This window comes from Nesoenas mayeri, assembly GCF_963082525.1.
Source record: "Nesoenas mayeri genome assembly, chromosome: 2".
In the NCBI taxonomy this organism is placed as follows: Eukaryota; Metazoa; Chordata; class Aves; order Columbiformes; family Columbidae; genus Nesoenas; species Nesoenas mayeri.
In genome coordinates this window covers 46,770,111-46,788,995 of record NC_137543.1, presented here as the reverse complement: position 1 = coordinate 46,788,995, position 18,885 = coordinate 46,770,111, and the positions used below count along the sequence as shown (strand labels likewise).

The 18,885-nt window shown below is 40.1% G+C and overlaps 1 protein-coding gene across 1 annotated transcript in view; it reads left to right on the top strand.

Annotated features, from left to right (window-relative positions):
* The window catches only part of MEP1B (meprin A subunit beta), a gene marked incomplete at both ends in the record, with an annotated part of 34,819 nt that extends 19,477 nt beyond the window's left edge, over positions 1–15,342 (top strand). The window contains 5 exons of the mRNA XM_080364139.1: positions 1,119–1,586; positions 3,317–3,499; positions 3,957–4,215; positions 6,664–6,862; positions 15,316–15,342. Of these exons, the coding sequence (XP_080220265.1) occupies positions 1,119–1,586; positions 3,317–3,499; positions 3,957–4,215; positions 6,664–6,862; positions 15,316–15,342 (1,136 nt within the window). The remainder of the gene's footprint in view (positions 1–1,118; positions 1,587–3,316; positions 3,500–3,956; positions 4,216–6,663; positions 6,863–15,315) is intronic.
* Between the last annotated feature and the right edge of the window lie 3,543 nt (positions 15,343–18,885).

Here is an 18,885-nt window from a genome sequence, read left to right as displayed (position 1 = left end):
GCAAGGAGCAGGGGGGGCTGTGGGACATTCCACAGCACAGTAGTTGATCTGCTCTTTGAACGTGATTCAGAAACCCCAGTCTTGCAGTCAATCTGTGTAGTTCAAAAAACCTTTTGTTTACACAGAAGGCAATTTAATGGAAAACAGTGGGGTGTTTTTGTTCTTGTTTCTGGGTTTATTATTTTTCCCCTCCTAATTATAACGGTAATGAAAAATGGCAAGAAATTAAGACTCATATCTGAGATCCATTGTGTTGTGTTTAAATTTGTTAGGAGAGTGAAGCATGCATTCTGTACCTGGGACTGGCACTGCTTATTTTATAAATGCAGCTGAAAGTCTGGTCTTCTGTGCAGGTGAACATAAACCAGACAGAAAAATAAACTGTTTTGCTGCACATACTATTATTTTAATGAAGGATGTCCTACCTTCCCCTGCCTTACACGGCCTCTGTGCAGAGGTCTTTGCTTTTGTATACACTGCTTTTGGAGTCAAGTGGAATTTGTTAGTTCAGGCACTTCTAGATACAGCATCAAACTCACAGTGAGGTTTTACCACATGAAGTAGGTTATGCAAATGACTGGCTTTAATTTGAACTTAGTACCATTCATCATTTGATGGGTGAATAGTCCTTATGCTTAGGCAGACTTCTGACAAGCCATTTACATATAAAAAAACAATTGCATGAACCAAGCTTGTAGTTCTAGGCTCCCAGAATCCTCTGAGACATATTGCTATTCAGTTATTTGAATATACTTTGCTCTGAATTTTTTTCTTATTAATAATACAGGTGACAGCCATCTTTGTGCATGTAATTATTGCAAGGTTTGGACTAATTTAATGGAATGTTCTTTAAAAATTTACAAGAAAATGCAGTCTTAAAAACCATTAACACCGCTTTCACTCAAATTTAAGAGCTGCTATGCGTGTTAATTCTGTTAAAAAACTGAACTGAGAAAATATGAACTTACATGACAAGACTAACTTCTGCAAGAGAAATATTCCATCACATCGATGCCGGTGGAACTGAGGAATTCCTACACAGCGTTGATACAGGTCTGTAGATCTGTGCAATGTTTAACTGCGCTGTTTACTCAGAAATCACCACCCTTGTTTTTCAGGTTCACCTGTGAATTACTGGCAGCTCCATCATGTTTCTTTGAATGTTACAAGTAAATTCCGGGTTGTGTTTCAAGGTGTGAGAGGAAGTGGCCTGTCAAACGGAGGCCTCTCTATTGACGACATCAACTTGTCAGAAACTCAGTGTCCTCACCATGTCTGGCATATCAGAAATTTCACACATCTTCTCAACACAAGTCCAGCAGGGACAGCAGGAAGAATATACAGTCCACCTTTTTATTCCAGTGAAGGATATGCTTTTCAGGTCAGCTTGTATTTAAATGGTAGCACCGATAACCCATTTAATGTAGAAATGTACTTTCACTTAATTTCTGGAGCAAATGATGATCATTTACAATGGCCCTGTCCGTGGCAACAAGCTACCGTGATTCTGCTTGACCAGCATCCTGATATACGTCAACGGATGTCAAACCAAAGAAGTATAACAACCGACCCCCTGCAATTATCAGGTTAGTTAAAATTAGACATGCTGTCTAGTATGTTTAAAACACAGCCAAAAGACAAGGAGTCAGTTTTTCTCTTTGTGTAAATTAGTTCATTTTTTTTTCAGTTTCCAAAATGTTTTATTTGTTCATAGCAGTAATATAATTGATCCACAGACAAGAAAAAATGATCACACAAGTAGATTAAGCTGGGTCATTGGATTTCAAGGTTGATTTGCACAAAAAACAGGTGAATGATCCGCTCCTAAAAATTCTTTCATATGCTTTTTGAAGATTCATTTATACCTGCTTTAATGAGAATGGAAGTTTTCCAGAAGGCTTGAAAAGAAAAAAAACTGAATTAACAATACACACAGTTCCTACTAGGTAAAAGTGCAGCTATTAAACAAATCCCCTCCCTCCTTGTAAAAGGTACAGTGGTGTCAGAGCAGATCTCCAGATGGACAAAGTACTGATTCATATTACATAATCTGTACTTGTTCAAGGTATGAGAAGATAAGGAGCAGTGATCCACAATAACCTGGAAAGGAGGCAGTTGAGGTAAAGATGTAACTCTGATAAATGTTTGGAATATCTATAAAGAGAGATTTTAAATAAAAGCTCCATATTCATGATTGGAGAAAGATTGGATTTAAGCCAAAATGACTTTCTGCATCTATGTAAGAATTTTGCCAAAAGAAACTGCCTCCCCCACTGAATTAGTTTCCTGGGCTTTCAGACCATAACATTAGTGAAGGAAGTAAGGCAGGCACAAAAAAGTCTAATTCACACTATTATTTTAAAAAAGTTATGATTTACATTTATGTTTCTATGACACTGTTCCTACATCAAAACAATTAATGTAATCCAGAAAGACTAAATGTTCTCCCCTGTAAATGAAAGATGCATCACACTAGGTCTGCCATAGATGATTGACATTTTATACTGCTACAGCCACAGAGCTCAGATTTTTTCCTTCCCTGACCCCATGGACATGTGGTCTGTTTGCACTCTGCTCCTTCTCCCTTGTTTATTCATATGTTGCTAATAGCCCCAGGTTCCCAAGAGAAGCCTTGTAACTCCAGTCCTTTCTCTAACCAGCAGAGGTGTTGGAGCAGGCAGTTTCTTCTCCCCCTGTCAGATACTTTCATAGACAATCAGGCTCAGCCTTGAGATTTAGAACAGGGTTTGATGGAGGAGTCAGCAGCTGCCTGTGACTACTCAAGTTGTTCAAGTACCCCCTGCCCTACATCCACATCATGTGATGCTCTTTTTTGAAAAAACAATGACTCAATTAATTTTACAGGTGATTCATGTGCTACTCATCTTCATGCCCACTGCACTTTAAAAGAACTAAAAAGCAAATACAACAGGTTTTCAACTAGGTCTTCAACAGCCTCATCTCCAGCAGGCTCTTTTCTCAATAGGGCAGGCTAAACCAAGCCTTGAAGATCTCCATTGTCTTGTGCATCACATCAGTGTGGAATCTCATGCAAAAAAAATCTGCAAATATTGTAGACAGGTTCAGCATTACTTCTACTCCTTGAGTTTCAGGCAATTTTTTGTCCTCTCTGTATTCATGATGTCTCTGAGCAGCTAAGCAGAAGCAGGCAAAGTGGGATGCAGTCTGTCTTTGTTGTTAAAAGAGACCTCAGTACTACTTTTCAGCAGAGATTATCTGAGAAGGAAGGGACCTTATTGAGGAAGAAATCCAGAGTGGTCCCACACTCACATTCAGTTAATTATTTTTTTTCCAGCTTCCTCATCGTCTTATTTTTGGGATAGGCCAGATAAAGTGGGATCTGTGGCATCTTTTTCCAATGGAACTACATTCATGAGAGGTCCAGGAATGGGAACAAGTGCATTTTTAACTCATCAGAGACTTAGAAGCCGCAACTTTGTTAAAGAAGATGGTGTTTATATTCTTTTAACAATGGAAGGTATGTAAACATAACTGGTATTCTTTATGATACAGTAAACATGGAATGTCACATACTTACCAAGTCACTATTACTGCAGATGTAAATACTCATTTTGCACTTTGCAAATGAGCAGTTTTGGAACAATGCATGTATCTGAAGTCAAATCATATGTCTGAATAGATTTGTGGATAGGTACGTGCACTGTATAACTCCTTTATCTCATGTGAAGGCTTATAAAATGATGCTAATCCTGTAGAAATTATTTTGAATGGAGTACTTTGAATAAAATTGTCTGTTTCTGAAAAAACCTAGAGAATATTTCCAAAATACATCATGCTCCTGAAAGGTAAAAATGACTATTTATCCATTATACCTGTGGACAGGCTCTTTGCTCTTTACTCTTAGAACTTATCATTAAAATAAGCAGAACAATAACATGAAGTAAAACCTTATTTCTTGTGGTTTCCTCACGCAGATATATCACATCTACTATCAACTCAACCAAGTGTTTTACCCACCTTTGCTGTGAATACATCCAGTGCCAACACCATCAAACCTACCTCTACCACGACTTCCACCACCAGGCCTACCACTGGGTCTACCACCACCACAACGCCCACCACAACAACCTCTGTCACCCTGACCAAAGAGCCAGAAATTCCAAATTCTTGTCCAGACAACCATTGTGAAAATGATGGTGTCTGTGTTGTTGTACATAGAACTCCAGTGTGCAGGTAGCTGCTTTTATTCACTCTAAATTGCAATTTTAGGATGAGTAATGAAAGTTTCTGGTAGAATAAATCTTTGTTCTTAATGAAAGGACAGACACAATAGCTGATTAAGGCAAATATTTCCGACTTCTACTGTGAGACTAAACTCATGACCGCTTTGGGCAAAAAGCTCCTAACCTCAGCATTTGACCATTTTGAAGTACTTTGTTTGACTTCCCTGTACATTATATTTTGAATGTGTTTATCTTTTCAATAATGTATTAGTCCAATGTTATAAAACAGACTGTGCATCTCCTTAGAAGCCCCTATAGTAAAAAAAGAGTTAAATATAAGTGGAGTTGAAACAAAAATGCATTTATATCAGTAGAAATATGTTTAATACTTCTCAGGCAGGGTGCATTAGAGACATTATTTTAGAATTTGATTCAGAAATATCATGCAGCACAAGTTATGACCACAAATTACCAAAGCGTAGTTGCTTGCCTTTGAAACCAGCAATGAAGGCTGAGGGCTAAAAAGATTGTTTACCCTGCAAGAAAATTAATATCAACCTTTATTTAATTCTCTGTGGATACATTTACGTAACAAACCTGGCTGATCAGCTTTGTTGTAGCTCTCAAACAAGCTCTAAGGCTGAAGATAACAACCTTATGTGATGCTGTGCCAGGGCAGGTAGGCTGGAGAGTGCTGTGAAGCAAACCTCTAAAGGCCAAGGGCACCAAGAGTCAGGATGAGTCATTAAGTGCTCTGTCTCCCCATTTAGAAACCTTTTAAAAAACAATTCTTGTGCAACTCATCAGAAGCAGGTCACAAATATGAGTAAATGTCAAGGAGCTGTTCCAAGAAGACCAAAAAAAGAAAAAAAAGTTATGCTGAATGTTATGCCTGATTTTGAAATTATGGAAAGAAATCATTTATTCTCTGACATCTGCGGACTGTTTGAAGCTCTAGTGCCTATGTGACCTACTTTCCATCCTAAAGAAGTGTGTGACCAGCAGTCTGTTTCGGCTCCTGTTTTCTATTAGGAAATGAGGGGGAATGTAGCACATAACTGTTTAAGGCGGATCACATATGTCCCCTAACAGTCAGTATCCTCGCAGTGCACTGTGAATGGACTGATTTTCAGGCTTGAGCATACAGTTCTGAATAAATGACTTAGACAGAAACTAGAAAAACAAAAACAAAAGGAACAACCAGAGTTAGAAAGATAGGAGCAGGTGTGCACTCAGCAGTACTGCACACACACACATATATATATATATATATTTCTAGTTAGATCATTGGATCCCTCATATGCTCACTATAAAATATTTCAAAACTGATATTAGCACTGGATAAGGTGAAGGGATCAAGGCTTGGAGGTGGTTTTTAGTCATAACACCAGACAACTGCTAGGATGTTAATTCTATTCTTACTTTGTTCTCGGGGAAGGGCAGAGACTGCTCCTACAAGTTCTCTAAATTTGAAAATAAGCTCCTTCTGGTAATGAGATGGTCTGATTGGGAACGTACCACATCTGCAAGTGGAGAAGCATTGAACAGGGAAAAGGGAATATGGTGGGAACATTTTTGGCTTATTCAGTCCTAGAACTGGGGAATTCTTGCACCCAAGGTTTGGTTCAGCTATTCTCTGGTCAGTGATGCCTTGAGAGTCTGGCCTGTGGTCTCCACCTCATTTGTCTCATGGGTTCAAATTGCTGCATAAGGTGAGCTGAGAAATAAAAAAAATAAAGAGCTTGTGAGGAAATAGGAGGCTTAAATTTTCTAGAGGATGGTAAATGTGGCTTGATAGGATAAAAACAGCAGTGTAAGGTTTCTGGACCACTTGCCCTAGGAGCTTATTCAGCTCCTTCCTATAAAGGCTTTTTTTAAATTGGCTGAGTGAAGAAGGTAGCAGGGCTTTGTGTAAAAGCTGAGCATTGGAACAGGCAGAACTGCATCAGGATAAGAGGCTAATTAGTAACAGTGGATGGAAATATTATGTGACATTGGTCCTAGAGAGAAGTATCAGTTTCATGGAGCAGAAAGTGAGTTTTCTATCAACAGAAGTGCTATAAATTTGAGGGAAAAAGAGGCAGATAAGTGAACTGAGTGATCCAGAGGACCTCTCTCTTGGTAGCAAAAGGCAACCATTCTGTAGCAGCAGCTCTACAGGTCAGCTGTGGCCAAGCCTTAGGCAGTCAAAAGAATTAGGATGGTGCTTGGATTTTCTGGCAAAGGCTCCCTCTGAAGATGTGACCTGTAAAACAGCGGGAAGCTGAAAGAAGCACATCCAGATGTGTAAGGATAGTAGGCCACTCAAGACAACTTTAAAATAGAAGTCCATTTTAAGATAACTTCATTGCTCTTTGGGATATAGAAACAGTGTGTCAGAGAAATGACTTTTTTAAAGCAGCCCTTTTCATGCCTTTATTATTTAGGTGATGCCACACCTCTTTTCTTTTACTTCTAGGTGTCCAGCAGGTGACAACTGGTGGTACATGGGAGAAAAGTGTGAAAGAAAAGGCTCAACTCGAGAAAATATTGTAATAGCTGTTTCTTCAACCATAGCTGTATTTGTTGTAATGCTTATTGTCACTATCACAACCGCAGTGTGCCTTAAAAAGAAATACAGTCAAAGAAAGGAAAACGGGGAGAACATGACGCTAGAAGTAAGTATTTTGCCTGTTTCAACAAATATATATATATGTATACACACACACTTATCTCTCTATATTTACTAAAAAGTAAATAATCAAATTCAGTAAGAAATCACTTGGAAGATGTCACATTTTTCAAGTTTGAAGACTTAGGAATTAAAGAGCTCCAGTAAGTGCTACTAATTTATCAAACACCAAAACCCACTTCATTCAAAACCTGTGCTCCTCCTCCAGCCTCACCACCTTTACTGCCTTGATAGCAGCATACATGGAGTGGAAGAATGTGAACAATGGGGCTCGTTTTCAATTCTTAACTAAACTGTGTCTTCTGTTTAGTGGACTTGTATTTCATCTATTACTGCATTTTCTACTAAAGATCTCCCCTTAAAAGACCTGGCTATGGTGCTAAAAAAACCCATCCCAAAATGTCAAAACAAAAAGCAAACCTAAAAATCAGTTTCCCTATTCAATGGCTATTTTTTATGCAAGTAACAAAGTAGCCCTGGAAATTCTGACTTAGGGAGAATTAGAGGAAGACAACAGGTTAAAAACTACCTGAATGAGTGGATCAGAAAGGCCATGTAATCAATAGCAGAGACCTTTGGGCAGGTTTTGATAGGAAGTTTCATAAAGTCTCAGGCATCTGGACTCATAGTTTAAACAGAGACTTAGACTTGGAAATAACAAGAATGACATAGGTTAGAGGGACTCACAAGGCACAGGAGAAATTTTGCAGACAAAATGAAGATGAATGGCCTTCCCAAGAGCAGACTTCCATTTTGAATTTTGTCCTAATATTCTTTGTGTGATGTCCTGTTGAGGTGCAGTACCTCTCTGCCATACCAGATACTTGACACTTACTTTATGACCTTCCAATAAATTATTCTGGTTTCTTTGAAATTAGCACTCTTACATTATACACATATTTCCCTTCCCTACATGCTTTTGATACATAGTGTTTGTTTATTTGTTTGTTTGTTTGTTTTTTTCCCTCCATCTAGTGTAAAACATCCTTCTGAAGGTAATGCAAATCAGCATCAACGACACAAGATGAACATCACTGGAAAACCACAACTACATCATCATTCTTTCTATCACTTTTATCTCAACCATCACGATAAAGGTTTGTAAAGTCTGGAAAATAATTCATGTGGATAAAATACTGTGTTTAAGTCAGTAAAGTGTCTGACAGTGTTGTGTATCGCCAGGCAATGCAGAAAGATGGAATGACATGTCTGCTCTGTCCTTTAAGTCTACCTGAACATGAAGAAAACATGTAAAATGGCATCCTGACTTTCAATCAATGCAGTCATGTCCAGGATTGCTATCTTATCACAATACAGGTGTCTATAATAAAAGGGAGCTGGACCCTCTAACTATGGGGTACCCAGCTGTTCTGAGTCTTGCATCATCTGTCAGTTAGTACCATGAGGTGTGGGAGTGTTCATTAGGTTATTTGTTTGTGATCTACTCACTATGAAAGAAATAACAAGTAATGAGGAAAGTGATAAATTAACCACGCAGACACACATTAATGAGGAAGTCACAACAGAGACAAGAATGAGGACCCAGAATGCTTCCATCACTGATGGATGGTTCATTGAAGGAACTACTCAGGCAGAGACTTCAAGAATGTCAACCTGAGCAACAATTTTTAACTGATAGGAAGGGAGAAACATGATGAAAATGAATATTATGGGATACTTGAGGCTGCTTGGGTCAGAGGCTTGTGGACTTACGTAAAAATAACTACGGAATGTTTAGGGGAAGGGCCAAAGGATCCAAAGGAAAGGGAAAGGATCAGAGTGGATCAGAGGGGAACTACTATGTGAAACTGATGCCAGCAACTGGAGAGACCAGTGTGAAAAAGACATTTGTGTGACAATGACCAGAGGAGACCACAGGTCTTGGGGCTTGTGGGTCTAGGTATGAGCACATGTAAGGGACTGGCATGTAAGAGTCTGTGTGCCAGTAACTGGAGGGACCAGGGGCTGCAGGGCTTGTAGGTCGAAACACCAGTGACTGGTGGAACTGGGAGGTGTGTGTCGTATGTGTGTTGAAAGGCCCAAGTGCCAGTGACTGGAGAAGAGGCTGTGGGCACCAGGGCTGTAGGTCTGGGTGACAGGAACTGGAGAGACCTGGGTGTGTTTATATTTATTCAGTTAATTTAATCCTCTGTGTGTGTATGTATAATGCACTAACAAACTTCAAGCTGGACTAGCTGGTGAGTTGGAGGAAACATTTCCACATCTGGAGGACTCAGTCTGAGCCAGTGGTTGGGGTAAGGGAGCCCAGGGTCCAGGCATGGATACTGGGCAAACTGCTACCCATGCTGCTCTTTGTATGTGCAGCAGCCTGTGCAGCGGCCGCATTTGGGACCTCTGTGTGTGTGTGTGTCTTGTTCTACACACTCAGCCTTGCTACAGGCCAGACCTGCAAGCAGGAAGAGCAGCAGCTGCATCCCTGGGACTGGGATGGAGAAATCACCTGGGACTGTTGCTGGCTGGGCACATCACCTGGGGAGAAGGGTTCCTGGGTCTGCTGGATTTAGTGGCTCCCTGAACACACTTGATAAGTAGGGCTACAAATCAGTGGGATTTGGAGAACAGAGCAGGCATGGAAATACAAGAAGAGCCAGAGGAAGCAAAGTGTACTTCCCTCAGGATGGTTTGCAGAGGAAGATCGCAGTCACTGTGGGCACACGTCATCACATTTGCAGTGTTTTGGAAGGGGGCTGCAAGAGACAAGACTGCCAGTAATAGAAATGTCAGGTCATACCAGATGGTTGGTAGACTGGTATGTGAATATGTTCACATTTAAAGGTCAGCAGCTACTTTGATTCCCTGGAAAGGATGTTGATGATCATAGCATTTGTCGTGCAATTTACCCGAACCCTGGGCAAGAGCAGTTCAAATGTATGGAAACTTGAGGGAACTAGTCTTCCTCTTAATGCTACCACATGGCACAAAGCAACAAATGTGTATGCTTCTGTGCTGACATTACATATGTAGTCCTTTCTCGATTAATATTCTCTGAAATGTAGTTATATTTAAAGCATTCATAGCTGGTTTTATTAGCTTTTGTTGGAACCCAAAGATTCATTAAAACAGACAGACAAAATTAACAAAGATTTGTCAGAGCTAACAAACATCCTGGATAGGAAGATACCCCACTATAGCTGTCTTAAAATAACTTTCCTATTTTGAAATGTCTTCATCAGCAGTTTTCATGCAAATAATCCTCCAAATGCGCCTTCAATTAAGATATGCACATAGATTTACATGGAGTTAAGATACAAATGAGACTGTTCATAAATTCAACCCTGGCTAAAATACTCAACATTTTAAACAGTGAGTATTTCATAATTTCAAATGTGAACTACTGGATTTGTGACTGCAGAGATCACTTATATTTTTGAAATCCAGATTGCATGAAATGGCATAAATATTACCTGAATTGTAAACCCTCTTGCCCTTTCACTGGAAGAAAGCTTAATATGTAGACCCATATATTACAATACATTGTGCAAGATACAAATTCCATAGGGTATGCACTGAAATGGTAAACTTCTATGTGGAAAACCCCTTAAGCTTCTGCTTATCCATTTCAAACAGGTATCAGTGAGGAGCACAATTTAAAACTGCATCGCCTAGTCAGTGAGTAAGAATTACTCACTTTTCAGTGGTGTGCAGCTTGCACGGAGTCAAAAGAGACCAAGATTTTATTAATGTCATTAACAGGCCTAAAAATACTCAAGAAGAAAATACTGTTTTTCAATTTTCAATGCAGAAAAATTACTCAGGAAAACCAACATCAGATTCAATATTGCACTTTATTGTATATCACAAGATTTGTACTACTAGCCAAGTTTATGAGCAAATACATTTTTCTTAAAACTCGCTTACGGTGATGGTATTTTTCTGTGAAGAAAGGTGAGAGATTAAAAATAGATATGTAGCTTAGGAAATGAAGCATTTCAGCTGGAGTTTTCTTCCTTATGAGCAGATGCTTTATTTGGATTTGTAATTTAATTGACTGAAGTTGCAGTGTCTTGGAAATGGTGGACCTCTTGTAAAAACAGCAATTAAGATTTACCAGCCCAGGTCCTATGGCTTTCACTTGGACCTGACTTCCCTGCTTTACAAAGATTTTTCTGTGTGATTACTAGCACTACGTGTATTATTTTTAATGAAACAGCTTAATTTTGAAGACATACATTTGACACATTTACAGATAATATGGATATTCATCACAGATTAGACGCAGTGTTGTTCAGTTGGAAACTTGTACGTGGGGTAAAGAAAGACTGGGTGTTTACTTTCCTAATGCAGATTTATTCCCAGAAAGTTTTATTAAAAATCTTTAATGTAAGCTTCTCCATATAAAATCAATGAGATAGTAATATGATAATAAAACCCACCAGTGTGAAACCCACACAAAGTTCCACTTCTCTTTCTGGTCCTTCTCACATTGTAGTGATTCAGGTTAAATTCACAACAAGCATTTGCCCGGCAGGTCAGGCACACTCCACTCTCTACAGATCCAGACTAGTGTAAAAAGCCTGTTATTGGGTTCCCACAACATGCAGAGCAAGGGCTTGAGCTGTGGACGTTGATTCCTCAGGTCGATTGCTTTGCTCCTGTCTTTCATTTAAGTGTGGGTCTCTGCTGGTACGTGGTGGCTGCCCAGCCCCAGCAAAGACCTGAGTGTAAGTATTGTTTTCCCTGTTCCTCCTTTTCTGGGCTTTGGACTAGCTGTACCCAGCAGAGTACGTGCACATCGTGTTTTGAGCCGTGTGTGCGACTCATTCCCCACTGCTGAGTCTAGTGGGAGTCACAGCATGGGCTTAAAAATAAAATGAAATAACCTCAGCATTCAAGTCAGTGTCTCATCTTTGGAGCTTAAAAAATAATAAAAAAAAATAAAGGTAGGTTTTTATTCTAGCTAGATATCTGTCTTCAAGAGACTCAGCATTGCAGAAAATCTTTTAGGCACGCCACCTAATATCTATGCTAAACAGTATACACAGCCTCATATTCCTGACATAGGCAAACTAGACCAATTTCATTGCTATTTGCATCACACGGATCAGCTCGCTCAGTCTAGCTTTTGCACAAGTAGCAAATAACTGAATCATAATGTCTAATAGTCTCGCTGGCACTGCATTGTCTAAATGCAAAAGAGGGATGGATTGTAGACTTGGACTAGCTCTCTTATTTTGGCTGAGCATGTCAGGTGTCCTGTACCACCCACACCAGGCAGACACAGTTCCGAGGTTCAGGACAGGAATCATGAATGTCATCTTGTAGGTGCAGAACAGAGAAGGGGTATTTCTCTTTTTTTTTTCTTTTTTGTTTTTCCCCCACAGCTTCTCCTTTTCCACTGTTATTAGAGCTCAGGGTCTTTTGCTAAGACACAGCTGCCACATGTCAGTTAAAGTACCTTTGATTCTCATAAATGGGATCTTAATTCTCCCGTCTACTTGGACTGCATTTTCAAGCTATCTTTAAGTGCTGATAGTACAGAGATTCATGTCTCAAAAGGAGAAGATAACCACCAAATAAACTCCATTTTCTGAACAGTCATGCAGTCAATAGCTGTTTCTTGTTGCTTAGAGCCTTTTGTAGTATTTGATCCAGTAATGGCGAAATATCTGCATTTTGGTCAGATTATATCATGAAATTATGAATAAAGTAAATATACAGTTATCGTATTTTTCTACTTCTTTCATCTATTCTAGTTTATTACAAAAGACAGCTCTAAAGTCAAGGTTTAATAATGCATTTTGTGCAAGAAGATTATGAATTTTTTGCAGCACACAGATTCCACGTGGCTGCTCTTCCTTGTCTTCTCCCCTTTCTGACCATCAACAGAAGGAGGTGAGAAAAAAAAAAGACCAAAGCAATTCAGACTGATCACCCTCCTATTCCCAAATTAATAATTTTCTTGAGTGCATGTAGATTTGTCTCCTTTGTATTAAACTTATTCAAAATCATCCCCATTGCCACCTTATTCTACTTTTTTTTTTTAATATATTTTTTCTCTTCCCCCTTCTTCCATTCAGAGCTTATTATTACAACATGTACACTATAAATAATATCAAGAAGCTTGCAGACAGGTCTCCGTTCCTATTTTCACCTTTGTTTGGTCACAAATTCCTAAACTCCTTCCAGTTAAGATGAAATGGTCCATACTTGATCTCTGCATTTTACTTCACCTACTGTGAAAACAAAACAGCATCAAAGAAGTTTAGCTGTAATGTCTGGAACTTAAAAGAACAAAACCAAACTTCATCGTTTCCCAAGGTTGCAGTGTATAATTATGCTATACATAAACATGATTGCTCTTCCAGTGCAATATTCATGGGAAAAAAAGATGGTGCACTCTTTGTCAGATTTGAATCTTATCTCTAAATGATTTGATGGAACATTTCATGTAACTTCTTAATGACAGCATTTCTGCCCAGTGTTTACTAATATGTAACTAGAACCAGCCATCTTCTTCTGCTAGAGCTCTGTGTTTGTGCATTTGCCCTTGATTTTTTTTTTCTTTAACACCATCTGGATCCATGTGGTCTATGCTACAAAAAGCCACATCAAATCTTGTCAGCCGCACATCACATCTCCCTCTTCATCTGTGATTGCCTTTTTTTTTACTTTTTCCATACTTCTCATCATGTTGTGAACACTTGGGTTTGGAGGCAGCTTTCACTCATGTAAATGATATTTGCTTATTCAGAACAACAGAGTGTTATGAATTACATAAAATAAAATTGCAACTTCAGTTTAGTTTGCTAAGGCAGCTATTAGTTTATTAAGTTTGTTAGTTATTAAGTTGTTTAATAAGCTTTAGTTTATTAACTGTGGTAGGAGTTTCTGTTGCTACTTAGAAGAGTCAGGTTTCATTCTGGCTGCTGCTGTCATGCTTTTGTCACCAGAAAAGATTTGTCCAGGTAAACTGAAGGTAAGGAGAGAAATGAAAAATGAAAGTATCCATCATCTCAGTTGGTTAAGGAACAACCTCTGCAGGCACTCGGTACAACTGCAGGTTTGCCTTGGCCAAAAGAATAATGATTGTGCTTAAGCCTTAAGTGTGTGTGATTGGGAGGAATGGAAAAAGAAAAGCTGCTGGGATAAGAAAACATGAATTTCCTTAAGGGAAAAAAAGCTCTAAGGAAAAAAAAGAAAGCAAATTGAATTGAGATAGTGAGTACACAAATAGCTGCTATGGGTTGCCGCATAATATTCTACAGGCCATGTCTCCCAAGCAGGTAGATGCTCCTTTGCAACACGAGGCTTGAACAATTCCTCCTGCTCAGCAGACCACTCATTTGCTCTGCTTTTCATAGGTTCTCACCTCACAGTGAGATCGATCCCAACTACTTGTGTCCTTTGGACACCTCTCACACTTACAAGTGTCGTGAGACCTCCTGCTGCCCCAGACCACAACGCTGCTGAGCCTCTTCGGGCAGCTCTTTCCCTCAGGGAGGTCTGGCAGCCAGGGTGACACAAAGGCTGTGCCAGCACAAGCGTTGCACAAAACATACTTTGTCACTGGAAGATGTGAGAAGAACGTGGAAGTGTAGCCTCTTCCATGGCCCCTGCCAGGGACCAAGCCAGTGGTGGTACCCTGTGGTGCCAGCTCTGCTGTCCTCACAGAGAGCTCTTCTCTGCACAGGCTGCTGCTGGGAGCAATAAATAAGAGTGGTTCTTGCCTTGGAGGATTTGCTGGAGGAACTGGTGGAGGGCAACGCTCTGTATCACAGAGCCACTGAAAACCAGATATAAATGTTTGCCTTCCTCCCTTGGGAGGGAAGTCCTCATCCTGCACCCAATCCCCCTTGCCAGAAGAAGTCGGGGCTGTCCCGCCCCCATGCTCTGCCCCCCCCTAGCATTCCTGGCCAGGTCCCTGTGTGGTCACACAGTGGGAGTGACTGCATGGCAATTTGGCTGACATCAAACCTTCCCACCTGGCTGCACCCCTGTCTGTGAAAGACCTGCAGAGCACTGGCTGGCAACCGCCTTACCCCCAGGAGTGAATCTTGGAACAAATTTGAATTTCTGAGAAATACAAATAGCAACAGACGCATCCATTTGGAATGAGGTCCCAGCGACCTCAAAGGTATTGCTGAAATGAAATGCAGGGAAAGGAAGAACAGAGGTTTCTTTACCCATTTTTCCTCAGAGGTTTATTTACCTTTTTTCCCTTGGGGTTCGAATGAGCCAGCCACTCTGCCCTTTGTGCTAGCAAAGTCATGGAAATGCTTTCATTTATGTCATAATCACACCTGAGCACCTAGATTAGGTGGTACCACCTGTTCTCATAGGAGCAAGTTATCTTGGCTTCCACTTGCCTTGATTTATACCCATATTGCACAGACCACTTCTCAGGCGTGTCAGATCACTCTCAGATGGCTGTGGCTGGGGTTTTACTTCCACATCGGCTCTCTGTTGTTTTTCCCGCAGCTGGTGGAAGAGGACTGGGTGGGCTAAAAATCGTGGCAATGAGAATCACGCATAAAGACGCAGACAGAGATGCACAGGCACAGAGGTTGTTGGTTTTTTTCCCTTCCACAAATATTCTTCAGGTATAAAACACTTTCCCATTTCTTATTAGGTGGTATCAAGATCATTTAAAGGCTGTTTTTACTAAAAAAACCCCAAGGCTTGGGTGCAGGAGCTTGCTGATGTGGAAACGGGTGCGCAGCTGGGCGTGTGGCGCCTGTTGCACGACAAAAGGGTTTTAGAGCTCAGAAGACGGAAATTTAGGTATCTTTGGAAATGCAAGGCTGAGCATGAGTTTCTTAATCAGCAGGTACAGTTGCTGTCAACTGCCTCCGTGGTGACCCCCTGCTGATGGTGGAAGTGGTTTAGGAATATTTTGCAATACAAAGACCACCTCTTAAAGGGGAAAGCAGAGCACTTTGCCTTCTTTGAGCTGTAGGGCCAAAGCCTTTTGCATGCTGGTTTTAGAGCACTGGAAAAAACTAAATAGCCTAATAAGCAGCAGAGAAATCCTGACCTTTCTTTTCTACCGTTTTATTCAGCATCTATGTGAATGATTAATTTGTGCTGAGTAACATATACAGTATCTGTGGGTGCATTACTTCCCTTAGTTTATTGGAGAGGAATGCAGTAAATATCCTCTCCTTCCACACCACTTTTGGCTTTTGTCACAAGGGGTGCTGAAATTATTTGAACTTTAAGTAGCTACTGATGAAGTCAGAATATTTTTGCACATCCCTCTCAAAGGTCACTAAGACATAGCCATGTGCTCCTGAGGGTCTGGATCATCTCAGATGGAGCCACACATTAGCAGGATTACCCTTGCCAAAGGTCTTTTCCCAGCTGCAGCAGAGCTTATTTGTCATTAAACCTCAAACTTCAGTTATGTCTAGTAATATAATAGCCCCATGCAAATACACAAATGTGTAGTACAAAACTTTTATGGAAAGGGAAACACTGTGGGTCCCAGCAGCCAGAGCCTGGACTCTTCTCCATCGATGTGCAGAAGAAATGATGGGAGGAGGAGCATCATAATCATCCCCTTCAGATCCAGTGACTGCAGGATGCAGGATCAGACCTTGGAGCTGGGTGTTAGGGATAGTCATTAAATATACGCTGATGATGTCAGGGGCTAATTGCTCCAGTAAACTTGAATCTTGATACTTTCAGGCTCTGGCAGGAAAGAACTTGATAAATGTTCTTGAACTTACAAAGTATTTTTACAGTTAATTGCCCAAATACCCTTGGGAAATGGGAAAACAGTTTCCTCAATTTATTGGGAAGACAGTTAAATCAGGACTATTAGGAGGGTTAAGTAAGAGCACAGAGTTGTCACACCAGATTGAGAAAAGGTGACCCAGCAGTACCTGTTTATTGGTCTGATGTTTTGCTGCCATTTTGTCCAGCAGTCATGAGCAGGGACACAGCACTTGGTGGGAGCAAACCCAGGACCTCTGGCAGCAATGCTCCTCCATGGCCGCAATGGTCACCAAGACACTTCTTCCCCCTTAGACCCCAAAACCCAACAGTCATCATCTTCCTTGCTGTGGGCAGCCAGACCTCAGCAGCTGGATGAAGGTGGCAGAAGCAGTAGAGCCAGGAGTCCCTGCTGATGGGGCAGAGGATGCTAAACCTAATTTTGCCAACTCTAGGGGAACCTGGAGCCATGGCCTCAAGAAATGCAGTTTGCCAGTAGCTGAAGGGCGGTTACAGCCAGCTTTTGTAAGTGTTTTTTATTCAGTGTTTCTAAGCTCCTTTGCTGTAAAAAGAAGATGCTTCTGACAGTGTTGCAAGTATGTTGTGAGTATGCTGAGATGGATATTGAGAAGTGGAAAAGTTTTTCCTCTTCAGATAAAAAAAGATAAAAACTTTCAAAGTATAAAACATTCACTTAAACCTTGTGAATACCTTGAAACATCATCAGTACATTTTTTTCTAAGATAGCAACCTTTTATATGTTATTAAAAAGCACAGCTTCCATATAAATCTTGTGAGGTGTAATATTCAGCTTCATTTTAGCAGGAGAAAATTTTGAGCAAATCAAATAAAAACCTTGTTGTTTGTTTGTTTATTTGTTTTCTTTTTCCCAGCATTTCCCCTCCAGAATGATCGTGTCTTAGCAAACTTGAAAATCTTGCACCACTGATTAGCTTCTAAATTGCTTTAGTTGTAAAGTTACGCCAATAGTACTGGCATATAAGAATTACAGTTTCTCATTTCAGCCTCAAACTGAAAAGAAAGAGAAGCTGGCATTTCTAAGGTCAGGAGTGCAAACTTTTATAAATATCAATTTGTATTTATATATTAAAAAATATATAAAGCAACCACATACCTAACACCCCTTCAGACATTACTGCAACATAGGTAGGTACTACAGACATCCTCAGAAATCCTGCTGTTTCAATAAATCAGATACAATTGCTCAAACCGTACTTTCCTTATTAGAGTTCTTCCTTCAGAACCTTCCCAGAATAAATATATATATATTTTAAATTTAAGATATCATTTCAAATTTCAAAGAAGTATGGCTTTGTCCAGCCTAGCTTTGCATGTTATTAAGGGACCAGCTTTTGGGTTATTAAAGCTTGAATAGACAGTTCTTGGGATTGCAAGGCCTAGCAGATCCATTACCATGTCGCTGAGTGCCATTATACAACTGCTTTGAATTTTTGTGGCTCCACGTATGATATATTTGGATATACAGCAAGGTAATTCAGGTGCTGGGCAGGTGCTTTTGATAAGGGTTGTTGGACAACTCATCCCACCTGTACTGACATGGTTAAAATGCCAGTAGTGGGGTGTGGATGAAGAGTTGTTTCAGTACTGCCAATAAGTCAGCGTGCAAGTTTCCCTCTTCAGGAGAGAAAGGACATACTCAAATAGAAAGATTTGGAAAGGATTATTGTTTTAGGTTAATCTGTTTTAAAAGAAAGTAATCGAATATTGGATTGACACTCTGTAGACAAACAAAGAGCTTGATTCATGCAAAGAAGCTGACACCTCTGCCAGGAGCTGTTATGGAGCAGGTTAGTGTTGTCAGGCTAATGTAACTTAATTACGGGTACTGAAAATGAAGCATTTAGAAATGAAGTCACAACTGAACAGCCACCATGCCTACAAGTGACAGAAGTAGAATAGTTCCATCAGCTCGAGCGATAAACTGGAGCCCATTCGTGAAATCAGTGGGTGTCTCGCCCGAATGAGCAGTGCAGGATTAGACTCGATTGCACATTGTGCCGGCACTACTCAGAAACATAGAACAGATGTCAAGTAAATAGGGAAGTGTGGGACAAAACAGAAATAATTGTAAAAATGTGCCCAAGGATAAAATAAATTGATCCTAAGACACTAACAAACATTCTTATATAAGACGAAATGAGTCTTTGTACTGGTTTGGCTTTTATTTTCTTGCTAATATTGCATAACAGAACTACACTGGCATGATAGGAGGGGGGATAATAAAATAACTTATCAATGCACTATTAACTCTACATGCTCTTACCTAATAATAAGATATTGATGTCTCCTTTA